Source organism: Sander lucioperca, chromosome 11 (genome assembly GCF_008315115.2).
Source record: "Sander lucioperca isolate FBNREF2018 chromosome 11, SLUC_FBN_1.2, whole genome shotgun sequence".
Lineage (NCBI taxonomy): Eukaryota > Metazoa > Chordata > Actinopteri > Perciformes > Percidae > Sander > Sander lucioperca.
In genome coordinates, this window is record NC_050183.1 from 8661272 (window position 1) to 8675417 (window position 14146).

Consider the following 14146-nt stretch of genomic DNA (forward strand, 5'->3'; position numbering starts at 1 on the left):
CGTTTTTGCGCATTGCTGATTGGTTGATTTACGATTGGGGAGGGATCCATTCGTGCTGTCCGCCAGGCAGCGCAGTGACTCTAGTGTTTTGCTGTGAGCTGCTGATGAGACAGAGGAAGCACTCACCTGGAGCTGGACTTTTCCTCCACAGGTAGGCTGTTTTTGCATGTCAGTTTATACATGTGACTGCATTAACGGCATTCGGGTTTATGTTAGTCTGGCGTTGGTACATTCGTTATGATTTCCTAAAATATTGGTGCACCCACAGGTTGCCATGTTGCTGGGACCACTGTTGATGACTAAATAATGGGTCACAGTGACTTGAGTGTTATTATAAGTGACCCGGTCACTTATAATAACACTCAAGTTAGTTTCTTTGCCTTATTTATTGCAGTGTTCCTGTTCAGACAGAGGCTATCAAACCATTATGAAGAGTCTGAAGGCAAAGTTTAAAAAAAATGAGGTAAGAGCCATCTGTTGTAGGGCATGTGGAGCTTTACAATTGAATGCATTTAAAAGTAGTACACCTGTTTGCTACAAGCTATTTAGAACTATAAGCCATACCAAGCTGTGTTTTAACCTAATATTACAGTGTTCACCTGCTCCACATTAAGTAGTCATATATATATAGATCCCAGGTGTGTGTGTGTGTGTGTGTGTGTGTGTGTGTGTGTGTGTGTGTGTGTGTCTGGGGGGGCACTGGGATTCAGTGTCACTGAGCAGCAGCAGGAGAGCAGGGCTGTCTCCAGACTGCTGCTATAACCAGTGATCTCAGGTAGCCTTCAATTATTCACACGTGCATGCTGTCATCCCTATGCTATTCTGAAGGACTTTGTAATGTTGTAATGTAATGTCGTAACCGTGTTTCCTAATGTACTGTATTTTTAAGATTCTACTTTTTTTGCCTGCTCCATGTAACCACTTGCTTGTTGAAGGCCGACATACTGGGGTCAGTGACCTTGCAGCACTGGTAGAAGCAGATAAACTAGCAACCGCTGGCTCTACAATGTGGTCTGAGCATTTGGGTCCTGGTGATGCTTTTAGCACCATTACAGCCTGTTAGTGACATCCCTGATAGTGTTACACAACAATGTTGACAAGGACGATCCCCTTAGATGAGTAGTTTCACTTAATAGCCACTCAATGAAGTTGTGTCTTGTATTATTATTATTGCTATAGTCCAACCGTCAGATGTACAGATAAGAAAGATAGATTAATAAATATCATGCATATATCTCCCAGGGTTTCCCACACACATACACCTCCCCATTGCCTAAGAGACTAGATTTCAGCTTGTTTGTGTGTTTCATTATGTCCCCTCTGCCCCTTTCAAACTGGCAGAAGAGAGCTAGCTTGTTTCTCCTCCTTTTTGCTGAGTCCACACATCACACGGGCCCCGCTCTGTAACTGCAGAGAAACAGATCTACAGTATGACGCTGCCAGGGGGGGTACCGTGCAGGACCTGACAAAAAACTATTGTAGGGAAGGAGGACGCCTGCTACAGAGAAGAAGGCTGCTGAGAAATAATTAGGTTAGAGAAAGGAGGCCAGTGAGGAAATGAAGGAGCTGGCAGTGTTTGAGGTGCAGTGGACAGACTGGCTATGTCCCTGCTAGCAGCCGAGGCAGGATGATGGGGTAGCGTTTTGGATGCGGACAGGGAGCACTGCACAGTGAGACGTTGTGAGGACAGCATTTAGCATTGCTACTGTGTGTGTGTGTGTGTGTGTGTGAGTTTTTGTGTGGCAAGCTATTCATTTTCATTGGGGGTGTGATTTTTAGGATAGCATAAATTCTCCGGTATATAGATCTCTACTATGACGTTGCTGTGACCTCTAAAGGGTATCTGGTAGAAAGTTATGGGTAGCAGAGTTCTCTACAGTATCTAATGTTAATGTGTATATTTGTTATGTAGCCAGGCGGCAGTGTGTATTGTCAGGCAGGACACACAGCGGTGGCTTGGTTCTGTGCTGTATTTAGTTGTGTGTGTGTGTATAGTGCGCGTGTGTGTGTGTGATGCACTGCTAGCGGTATGGATCCTCAGCAGCCAGTTTTTAGCCTGATGAAGCGGTTCTGTCCTTGTTTCAGCCTGCTGCCGCTACCAGTAGGTATCTTCTCTCTCTATCCACTAATCACAGGAATAGGAAATGAAATATCTATATTTTTTAAATAATATGTCTTAAAAGTAGTTTATTTTAACTCATAAAACTGGTATCTCATATCATTATATTTATTTCAGCTGCCCGGTCATCTATTGTTTTGTTTGTTATGCAGTGTGGTATCAGTTTCCATTGGGGCAGTTCAGGGTGGTGACCTGTTCTCTGACTTGGCCCCCTCAGAGTCAGGACTGGAGTAAGAGTGATGAGAGGCTCCTGCAGGCTGTGGAGCAGAATGAGCCCGACAAAGTCTCCGCACTCATCGTCAAAAAAGGCCTCTGTCCTACCAAGCTGGATGCCGAGGGCAAGTCAGCGTAAGTTGGGCACCTAATGTTTTTCTTAGTCATGAGAAGGAATTCATTTACTCGAAGTAATTGCATTACGTTTATATTCCTTTCCAGTCTACCCATTCGTGTTTGGCACTGAAAGGATTGTATTATTTCCACTTAATAGCACTATGAATTCTACTTATTGATCCAATTCTTTATCTTTTTTTTCTCCTTGATCCTTTTTTGGTGAATGGTAAAGTTGTATTGCTTTTATTCTCTTGAACTCAAACTAAAGTTAAAAGTGGAATCAGCAGTTGAACAATTCTCTGGAATCAGACATTTTAAATGGAATCTCTAGTGACATGTATTGTCCTTCGTTCGTCTGGCAGGTTCCACCTCTGTGCATCGCGAGGCCGGCTAGAATGTCTGGAGGTCATCATCTCTCACGGAGCAGACGTCAACGTCACTGATGGCGCCGGTAGGGTATTTTATTATCAAATAAAAGTTTTATCTTATAAGCCAAGGCTGTTGAATCTCACACATGTCATGGATTGTTTATAAATGTCTGTTTTATAACTGATTGCAGGCTTAAGCGCCCTTCACCTCACAGCCAAGAATGGCCAGTCAGAGTGTTTAAAGAGACTCTTACAGGTAAAATGACAGCATAGCCAGGTTAACCAATGAATACTGTAAAATATAAATGGAATAATGCAAGCATGAATTTTAAGACTGCATGTTTTGCAAATGGTTTATCCTGTTGTTTACCGTTATTTCTTTTTGACCTGACAGGAGAGATTAGCAGTGGATTGCACCGACAGCATTGGTCGGACACCACTTCATCACGCAGGTAACATTTCAGAACTACAATATGACACCAGTTTGGTCACTTAACATAACTTTGCATACAACAAAGACCTCTCATAGATCTCATCCAACATATTTTAAGTATGAAAAGTAAACCAATGTAAAGGAACACTTAACACTGAAGCTTACCTAACAAAAAATCTATGATCTACCATCTAAACTGCACACCTTAGAGATTTCAATTGCATTTCATGATGTAAGTATATTAGGAGTGGGGGGAAAAATCGATACAGCATAGTATTGCGATATTTTCCGTGGCAATACTGTATCGATACACAGACGCCAAGTATCGATCTTTTATTATATATGTGTTGGTCAGTTTGTCTGCTTGACAATCCCATTTTGCAGCAATAAAATTGAAGTGATATGAACCAACAGAAAAATTTATCTTTTTAGATAAAACAGATGTTGACAAAGTTTCCTTTTGGGGACATCATTTGAAATTGGGAAAAATTTGAAGTTGGAAAAAAGTTAATAAATTGCAATATATCGCAGAATATTGCAATATGTTTAAAATCGCAATAATATCGTATCGTGACATAAGTATCGTGATTATATCGTATCGCGAGGCCTCTGGTGAGTCCCACCCCTAAAGTATATACTGTATGTAAACCTTTAATATTAACCATAATTCTGATTATTTCCTGTAGCGGTCAGTGGCTGCTTGTCCTGCTCTGAGACTCTGTGGGATTTTAAAGCCAGTCTGGATGTCCAGGATGGGGTAAATAGAAGTTTGAAGTTTATTTACAGCATTTTGGATTATATTGTTTTTGAATTGTTATGTGAGATGAACAAATAAATGATATTCAGTGATTTATTGTTTATTTACCTCTGTTCCTAGTACTTTAGACAACACTATCAAATGTATGTGTCATTGCTCCATGATGTTTGAATAATTGTGTGCATCTCTCTGTCAGGACGGGGCCACCCCTTTGATTTTAGCAGCTCAGATGAGCAGAGTGGAGCTGTGTGTCTTTCTGTTGGGTCGAGGTGCCAATGCAAACATACAGGACAACCAGGGAAGGTACTGGACTTTTTGTGATGCTCATCTTCTGCGTGGCAGTCAGGGTTTGATGAGGACCACTGGATCTGGATCATTCTCTTGTAGCTGCTGCTGAAGCGTTGACAGATGGAATGGGAATGGGGAATGGGGCATGAAAGAGCCTTCTTAGCCAAGATAGAACCAAAACACCTCTGCAGGATTATTCTCACAGCAGTGGGGTTGTTTGGGTCAGGATGCAGGAAGGATTCCCATAGCAAGTCTGCAGTCTTTGGGGTAGATTTTAAAGGATGAAGGTCAGGAGCTTTCAGTTTGGCTTTGGATATCTCCTTGAGGGAATGATTAGAGGCATTTTTTTCAGGCTGCATCATTACATCAAATGGAAACATTTCAATGTTTTGTCCTGCAATTCATCCTGAATCACAACCTGATTGGTATCTTTGGAATCCTTGACCGAAGTGAAAATAGAGTTTAAGCATACTATATGCTTCTACTGATTGACATGCTGATGAGCTATTGATTTGAAATGGCCAATGAATCTGAAATTGATGTATGTGATTCTACTGCATTACTAGTTTTTTCCTGTTGTACTATGATATTTTGTTTGAAATCGCAGGTCTGCATTGATGCTGGCGTGTGAGAGTGACAGCGTTGACACCGTAGAAGCTCTACTGAGAGGCGGGGCCAACACGCAGCTGGTTGACGCCCTTGGACACAAAGCCACCGACTACAGTGTAACCACAGAAAACCAACGCATCATGCAAATATTGCAGGATGGAGCACCTCAAGGTACAGTATGAGGCCGGAAGTTTTTTTTCACTTGGAGGGATAGAAGCGATTGAAGATCTCACAAGGCTCTTTTGACAATAAACTCTTTCTGTTATCATATCATCATGAATCAAATTTAGTTCTGTTAAATCAAGCAGAATAAACAAAACAGGTCGTGACAGCAGTTATTTAAAAAAAAATATAACACATTCATGTGAAACACATGGCAACTACATCTAACACATCATCAGACTCAGTTTATGGCTTCTGTGTGAGTGCTGCTTTGGATCCTGGCTCTGTCTCTGCTCCTCTAAGAAACAACTGTAATAGGAGGAATTGGATCAGGAGGACAGCTGGGTGTGATTGTAAAGTGGGGTTTAAAAAAAAAAAAAGACGAATGGCTTGTTCCACTTTTATCTCCCAACGAAGATATTGCTGACAAATGGACAACAGATGTGTGGCTGGTTTGAAAAGGAGATGAAGGAGAGAATTTGGTGTGCATATGATGCCTGACCACATTAGTTTTTATTCTATAATTATAGATTTTGGTGGATTTACTACAAGATACATGGATGGTACTAATATAAACTACATGTTAGAAAAGCGGCAGGAAGTGTACTGTGTATATATACTTGTGTATGTGCACATATTCACATTCGCCTCTAGCTGTGTGCAGAACTTTATTGCTTTTGAGGTTAAAGTGTCTTGCTGTGTGTCTCTTTCCCTCTGCATTCGTAGCTCCCGAGGGCACAGACGAGGAGGTAATGTTGCATAGCTGTGTGTTGGATCACTCCCTCCATCAAATGAGATCATGGCCCGTCTTGGCCGATCACATTGTGCATGTTTTCCAATATGAGGTCATTGTTTTTGTTTGCCGCTTTCTTTTCATTGTCTTCTGTTCCCCTTTGTTGCTGAAACTTTGTCTCATCTTATTTTCCTCTATTATCCCATTGTATGTTGAGCTTGACCTCTGCTTGTCTGTGATCCCCCTCCCACCCCCACGCAGCCCTCCCAAGTCCCCTTAGGCGCCTCATCAGTGCAAGGGGGCACTACCCCCCGCAAACGGAAAGCTCCTCCACCGCCCCGCTCTCCTTTGCAGGTACTGTGAGAAACATCTCAGTGTTCCCCCTCACAAGTAGAAGCCAGCCTTACGGTATTGTTAGCTTGTATAGTATATTCACCTATCATCATCAGTTTGCAACCTTTTAAAAAGAAGCACTGTCTACTAGTACTATCACTACTACGTGAGAGCAAACGATACAAGAGTGTCCATAATTATGCTAATTTGACAATTTTCCCTTTGGTAGGATCTCTGTAGTAGGCCTACAACATTGCATCTTGACAAATTAACTAAAGAGAATAGAGAATTTTGTCTTTTTTATCTTTTTTATTCTGTTTTCCCATCACAAAGATCCAGGGTTTGCCACCCTCTCCACATCCCCGGAGTTCTGCTCCACCTGCCCAGTCCCCTGAGCCCCAGTCTTCTTCTCCCTCTCCCCAGCCTCCAGATACACAGCAATCAGCCCAGGTTAGCACTCTAAAGCTTGATTTTTGTTTAGTTATAGTTGCTGTTTGTCCTTCATAGTACATGAAATGCAGACGTTATCAGGGTTTCATATTCCTTGTGGTTGTCTGTGTAAGCCAGAAGATGAGGAGGTGTTTGAGGAGATTCGACGGCTGCGTCTGGAGAGAGGCCGTCTGCTCCAGAAGATCAAAGCCTTTGAGCAGCAGCATCAGAGCGCCCTCTCTGCCTTGGAGGAGGTACTGCACTGCAGGCGGTGCAAACACCCATTGTTATTTATGTCTCTGCAAAATGTTTCATGATTTTATGCCTCACTAGAGCTCTGTGCGTATGCATCTTTATTAGAGAAACCAACGTAATTGTGAAGACTGAGGTTTGCTTGTTATAACCACCATTTTTACCTGTGTGTGTGTGTGTGTGTGTGTGTGTGTGTGTGTGTGCGTGCGTGTGTGTGTGTGTGTGTGTGTGTGTGCGTGCGTACGCTAGTTGTCTCAACTAAAGCAGCGTCTAGAGGAGGCAGAGGCAGAGAGAGACAAGCTGCTTGAGGAGCTGAAGGGAGGCCATGGTATTGGGGCCGCTGAGGACATGGATGAAATGTTTGACTTCCCAGGTATGCAATCTACTCTCTCTACTTCCCAGGCCCTGGCAGAGAGCATGCATGTACTTCTATACATGTGACCACACTGTTCCACATGGACATTCCTGTGTGTGTCTATCCCATCAGGAATTGATTTATTACACAGACTGATTAAGTTGTGGTTTCTCTTTAACTTTCCCTTTAGAGATGCTGCTCTCCAAGCGCTCCAGAGCCTCGCCTGCTCAGGATGAGGCCACTTCTCAAAGAGACGCAGACTCGGCCAACCCCTCCCCTGTCCCCGGAGACCCAGGAACTGTTGCTGAGCTGCGCAAACAAATAGAGGAACTTATCTCACACAACTCTGAACTAGCTCTCAAAGTGCAGGTAAGGTCAGGGAGAGTACTAATGCACAAATACACATCCAATGTATGAACGCATATACACCCAATCTACCACCACAACTGAAAAAAAAAACTCATTCAACTAACAAAGCACACAAACAATCTCTCTCTCTCTCTCTCTCTCACACACACACACACACAGTCCCAGGCCTCTTTAAAGAAGATAAATTGATAGTGAAGTGATTATTAAATAAAGATGCTGGTTCAGGAGTGGCTGAATGTCCCTGACTCAAACATTAGTCATGACCAATTAAACCTTATGACGCCGCACTCTGGTACACTAATGCAGTGAGGCAGTTGCATTCATACACATATAAATAAAAGAGAACAGCATCAGATGCAGACATGGGTGTCATTTTGTATACATTCTTCACTAACTGGGTCATGCTGGTTGAAGTGCTTAGAATTCTGTTCTGGTTATGGTTCGTTCACCATTGTATGAATAGCATCGACCTAGGCCAGAACTTCAGTCCTGCTGTGCTGTGTGAAAAAGAGCCAGACAGGAAAGTGTGAGTGCAAAGAGAGGAAGTAGAACCAAAACCTCCTGCTTTGATTTAAATGGTGGAGGGCAGGTGAAGATGCCCTAACCTATACTAACTTAAGTTAATCGAAGGGCAGCTCCACCAATTTTACACATAAGGGTCAGTTTACTAGTACTGTTTAGCCTGTGAAAACAGTTGTACAACCTCCATAAGGTACTTTAATTCCCTCCTTGTTGTGCACAGATGCTGGAGATGTTTGAGAAGGATGACACAAACATGCAGACCTCCAGCTCGGACTTTGTCCCCATAGTTCAGTATGAGACCCTGAGGAAGGAGTTTGAAGCCCTTCAGGAGCGCTTCTCTCAGGTCCAGGCTTCAGACGAGGCCTCCAGCGTGGCAGAGGAGGGGTAAGATTGGTCAATTGATACAAACTGAAGTGGCCATCACAGATCACATTCACACAACACTACTGTATTAGATCAGGCCTTTATGATGATGTGCATACATTTGCATCATGACATCATGTATGTGATGGAGTCATGACCTCTATTACATGATAATTTGTGTTTTTCTACAATCTTTGTTGCTTAACTGCTATACCGAGGAATATATGTGTATTTGTATTATCACAGGTTGCAGTTGTATGCTTCAATACTAATAGGGTTAATGTGTGTTAAAAGTCCAAATATTTGTTTGTTTCACCTTCTCAAATAGGAGCATTTGATACATTTCTTTCTTTATATGTTTGTAAATTGAATGTCTTTGGGGTTTGGGACTGTTTGTCGGAGAAATCAAGCAATTTGAGAACATCACAGTCTGTTTCAAGAAACTGTGATGGCCATTTTTCACTATTTTCTGACATGTTCTGGACTAAATCATAATTTGTTATTCCAGGATATTATCTACATATTGATCAGTACTGGAAATAACCCCTGGAATGGGGTTATGATTTGATGTTTTTATTGTGTGAGTTAGTGCATGATTGCTAATCGTTGTCTTGTTCTGCAGTGGGGATGAGAAGTCTCAGGAAGGATGTGCTGATGCAGAGAGTTTGAAGGCTCTGAAAGAGAAGTTGCGAGGGCTTAAGGAGCAGTTGGCCTCCTCCCAGTCTGAGCTGGAAGAGCTTAAAGAGCAGATGAGCCTTGGGGTGTTTTCTGTGGAGTGTGGTGAAGGGGAAACTGCCACAGCAGGTGCTGGGGCTGGGGCTCCAGAGGGGTCTCCGAGCCAGGAGGCACAGCAGCTAAGAACGAGGGTGACGGAGCTAGAGGAGGAGCTAGCTAAGACACAGGGTGAGGCAGCCGGTCAGAGGAGCCAGGACAGTGACACAATCAAACAGCTGACAGAGAAAGTAGAGGAACTCCGTGCTGCTCTGTCCCAGAGAGAGTCTACCAAAGAAGACGGGGAGAAAGGCGTCGAAGGAGAAGAGACGGAAACAGTGAAGGGCCTCCGTGACAAAGTGGCTGAGTTGGAAGCAGCCCTGGCAAAGAGCAAGACGTCGGGGAAAGAGGGAGGAGCAGCAGGAGATGGAGATCAGGTCCGTCGTCTCCAGGAGCGTTTGGGAGAGCTAGAGGGAGAGCTGAGAAAGTGTGTGCCTCGCTCGGAGTTGGAGGAGGTGCAGGTGACTCTGGGGCTCCAGTGTGAGCAGCTGGCCAGGGAGAGGGCGGACGTGGCTCGAAGACTCAACAATGCTCTCCTGGATCTGGAGAGACTCAGGCCTCCTCCACGCAGAGATGAGGAAGAGGAGGAAGAAGAAGATGAGGAACATTCAGAGAGCTCAGAGCCCTCAGGCATGTCAGGTATGCAGTGTTGTTTTTGTCTACTTAAAGTAACAAAGTCAAATTTAACATTATAGACTTTTCTGTCCATTTTGTGAATGATCATGCCTCTGTCCAATCAGAGCACTCTAGACGCACCATGGCCGCAGTGAGAGAAGAACTAGAGGTGGCGAGGCAGGAAGCAGCTCAGGCTCTGGACTGTCTGTGTGCTGAGCAGGAGGGCCGCGCACAGGACGCCCTGCAGCTGAAAGACGCAGTGCCACTCTCAAAACATAAGGAGGCGCTGTCTGCAGTGTCAGAACAGCTAGCTCAGACGCTGCAGGAGCTCCAGGAGGAGAAGACCCTTCGTGGTCGGGCTGAGGAGCAGGCTGCCAGACTGGAGGCCAAACTGCAGGCCATGCAGGATGCCGTACCTAAAGAGGAGCATGAGAAAGTCACGGTCAGCAGCAATAGCAAATCTTCCAGACTCAGACTTCTACTTCATGTTAAGCCATTTCTCATTGTACTACATGCTCTTACTTCATTCATCTAATAATCCAGAAGAGGCAGAAAGGGCTGGCCCTTAGCTGAGATTTAGTTTAGTTTAGAACAAAATAAGTTAGCAGCTGTATTTAGCTGTTGGTGGTCTGGTTTTGATTGACAAGGTGGTACAACGTTAATTGTTGATCATTATCTAGTGTTTTTTTTCACTTAGTTAGTGAAAGTTAGTTAGTAGGACTAGAAAGAATTCTAATCCTAACAGGACTAAGAGCATAGCATTGCAGATCAGCACAGTTTTCAGCTTTGTTGCAAAGCATATTTCTGATAATCCAATGGGTTGTTACATGATTTATTTAACTTAAGATGTAGGATCATTTTATTGCTGTAACTTCTAACTGGTCAGATGGTACATTATCATTATCATCCATGTGCTTCCTGCCTCTTAGGCAGAGCTCCAGCACTCCCTGCAGGCCAGTGAGAGCAGTGCAGCAGCAGCTCAGGAGGCTCTGAGTGAGAAGGAGATGGAGCTGAGAGAGCTGAAGTCTCAGAAGGCTGCAGAACAGGGTCTGATCTCCAAAGAGGACCACGAGGCCCTGCGGCTCTCTCTGCAGGCCGAGATCAACGCCACCACAGCCCGTTTCAACGATCTTACTCGCAAACATGAGAAGACTTGCACTGAGGTGTGTGTGTGTGTGTGTGTGTGTGTGTGTGTGTGTGTGTGTGTCTGAGAGAAACCACATCAGATGTTATTGTGTCTGCCACAAAGTGAGCCGTGTTCCATGAAGGCCTTTTTACTGCCTCTTCATTATTCATTATGTGTATTACTTTCTCTATTCAGTTCGTCCGTGTTTCATTGATCCCTCTGTACATGTGCTTATTGATACTCTGTGTTGTATGTGCACTATAAGCTACTAATGACACTCCTAAAGTCTTTTCCATTCAGATATAAAAACTCACTTTGTAAACTAGGTAATTGCCTCTCTGACTCACGTTGGCAAACACTGAGGTTAATACGGGGGCACATTTTCACACAGAGTAGGATATTAAAATGGCTTTTATGTATTTGGTATTTTATTACAAAAACATGGCCTGTTTAGAACACATATCCAACATTTGAATTTAGTGTTGCTTACACTCACACACACTCACACACACACACACACACACACACACACACACACACACACACACACACACACACACACACACACACACGTATGTAAATTAGTGCCAGTAATAAAGTTACACTTACCTGAAACAAAAACAGTTAAACATGGCAACAAAAGCAAATGTGTATAGATTTAGATGTATAGATAGCATGGGAAACTGGGAAATGTTCCCATGGTAACAAAAACTTGTGGTTTTGGAAATAATGATTTTGAAGAAATATTTTAGATTTTACTCAGGAAGTGAAAACAGGAAATATAGAAGAGGTTTTGTTCATTCACTAAATCGTGAAGTATAGCATGAGATGTTAATATGGAAATATTGAAGACAACCAGCAGAGTAGTTGAGAAGCTTTTCTACCAGGCAAGCGAGGATTTCTGTCAGTATGAAGCTGTCAATATCAATTATAGCAGCAACTGAAATTCCCCTTTAAATATCAAACTCCAGTGCTCCTGGATCAGCCTCCAACGTCTTCTATATAAGCAGAGAGCATCTGAATGTGTGACCAAACATAGACAGCCTTGCTGAAGTGACAGAGGGCCACTGGTTGTTTTTCTGGTCTAGGTATTCCAGGTGCAGCGAGAGGCTCTCTTTAATAAGAGTGAGCGGCAGGTCGCGGAGTCCCAGCTGGCCACAGTGCAGAAGCAGCTAGCCGAATTACAGGCCCAATCCAGCCACATCCAGGAGCTCCACAAGGGCATCCAGGAATCCCAGGGCCTGGTCAAGGAGAAGGACCGCAAGGTAAGAGTTTGGATAACCAGTTGAAACAACTGCTGTTGGAGCACCTTTAAGGTGGCCAAATTGATGTCTGTGTCTTTGTGCAGATAACAGAGCTGTCCAAGGAGATGTTTCGGCTAAAGGAGGCCCTGGGAGCTCTGTCACCTCCTCTGGGCATCACCTCCTCCTCATCTACCCACCATGGTAACCCTGGGCAGCAAATGGCACTGCAGAACAGGATCGCCATTCTTACCCAGCAGCTCCAGGTAAGGAGAACATTGTAATAAGCGATGTGTGAAGAGCAAAAAAAATATGATTTCTAAAAGACTTTTTTTCTGTCTTCGGTATATATCAACCATTATTTATAAAAATGAAAACACACTTAAATCTTCACATGATAGTAACATTTTCTGTGACCTTTTTGCAGGATTGGGAAAGAAAGCACAAACAGGTGGTGACTGTGTACCGTTCGCATTTACTGGCAGCTGTACAGGTGAGTTGAATGCACACATACACGGCACAAATTAAGACTTAAACTTTTTGTTATGAGATGTGAAAAGGTTTCCCTGTGAGTGTATTTGTGGGGCCTGCCTCAGGATGGATCAATACAATTGTCAATGTTCAACTTGCTGGACAGCCACTTGTAGTGTGGACTGTGAATGGCACTGACTGCTGGATTTGAGTTTGTGCTGACAATTAAGGGCAGGAATGATCTGTCCACCATCTCTGCGGATGAAATTTCAGAAAAGGTGCAGGAAAAAGGAGCTCGACTCACTCTCTCTCTCGGCAGTACCATCATATTCCACAACTAAGGTGTACACATTAGCTATTTCTTTTGTCATGTTGGTTGTAATAAGAGATTGCTCAGGTGTCGTTGACCTCTAAGAGAACTGCTGCGTTATCTCTTTGGCAGTTGGGTATATGGGATAGGCTGTCCAGTGTGCCTAATCTCTCTTCCTGGAGCATCTGGCATTGAGCAGTGTACAGAGCGTACATGGGCACAGAACTTCTCTCCTGGGTCTGTTTTCAAACTTTGGAACAGGCCTATAGCGTTACAGTCAATCTGCAGTAGATCTGTGCAATCTGATAAGCAGTATAATCTGCAAAAGCCTCTACCTCCTAATTAGCGCGAGAGGCGGCTTGGAGATGGCTTGCCATACCTGGTTGGCATCTCGTTTCAATGGTAGTGTCAGTACCCCATTGCCCCCTCTTGATTGAGGTCAGAAGCAGGTTTTGTTGTTTATGGCCTGCTTTAGTGGGTCTGTCCTTGGCCAAACCTGCAAATTTCAGTCTGCTGATCTGCACGGATGAGTGGGTACACCTATAGAGCCCGTTATGGGGGTTCTGCCTGTGCTCATATAACAAGGAACCAATGTAGAATGCAGTGTAGAAATGTCCTTTTCTTACACTGGTGTGTGTGTGTTGCCCAACAGGGCCGAATGGACGAAGAGGTGCAGGGTCTGCTACTCCAAATCCTGAGGATGTCACAGCAGTGACGCTGAAATCTTGTAACGTCTGCAAGTCTCTCTCCACCTCCAGCTCTTTTACAGGTCAGCATGAAGCAGCTCCAGCTCAGCAACCTGTGGGGAAAGCATCATTGAGACCATTTCTCTAGAAAGCCAAATAAAACTAATCTGTGTTCAGACATAGCTGCATGTGTACAATACAATAACTTAAACAACAGCTGTAGCTTGACTGATAAACAAACAGTGAAAAAAGTGAGTGCCTTCTTGGGTGGATAAGTTACATGACAGCAGCCTATAGGTCAGGGGTTTATGGTAGCAGACAATGTGAATAGAGAGTGGTTATTAAGGAGATAACATCAGGTACATTGATTGTGTGACAAGCCTATTGATTTTATACAATATTGTTATAATAAAAAAAGAAAAAGAAATTGCTCTGCTGTTGATCCTGTTCTTTGTAACTCAATTCATGCATAGATACTATATATTTAACACACACACAATAGGT

At 43.6% G+C, this 14146-nt stretch overlaps 1 protein-coding gene across 2 annotated transcripts; it reads left to right on the forward strand.

The window, feature by feature from the left end:
* Nucleotides 1-12: 12 nt before the first annotated feature.
* On the forward strand, nt 13-14052 carry ankrd24 (ankyrin repeat domain 24). 2 transcript variants are annotated; one of them, XM_036007485.1, is made up of 22 exons: nt 13-151; nt 395-463; nt 2337-2467; nt 2812-2900; nt 3009-3073; nt 3212-3269; nt 3937-4007; nt 4204-4310; nt 4903-5075; nt 5793-5815; nt 6466-6582; nt 6696-6815; nt 7063-7186; nt 7359-7537; nt 8280-8443; nt 9045-9832; nt 9934-10250; nt 10738-10971; nt 12023-12199; nt 12283-12441; nt 12603-12668; nt 13609-14052. In XM_036007485.1, the coding sequence occupies exons 2-22, from the start codon at nt 428-430 to the stop codon at nt 13669-13671; spliced, it is 3261 nt and encodes a 1086-aa protein (XP_035863378.1). In that variant the 5' UTR covers nt 13-151; nt 395-427; the 3' UTR covers nt 13672-14052. The 2 variants fall into 2 exon arrangements, with proteins under 2 accessions (XP_035863378.1, XP_035863379.1); XM_036007486.1 differs by lacking the exons at nt 13-151; nt 395-463; nt 2337-2467; ... (3 more) ...; nt 3937-4007; nt 5793-5815 and adding an exon at nt 6061-6153 and having other exon boundaries at nt 4206-4310; nt 13609-14049.
* The last annotated feature ends 94 nt before the right edge of the window (nt 14053-14146 follow it).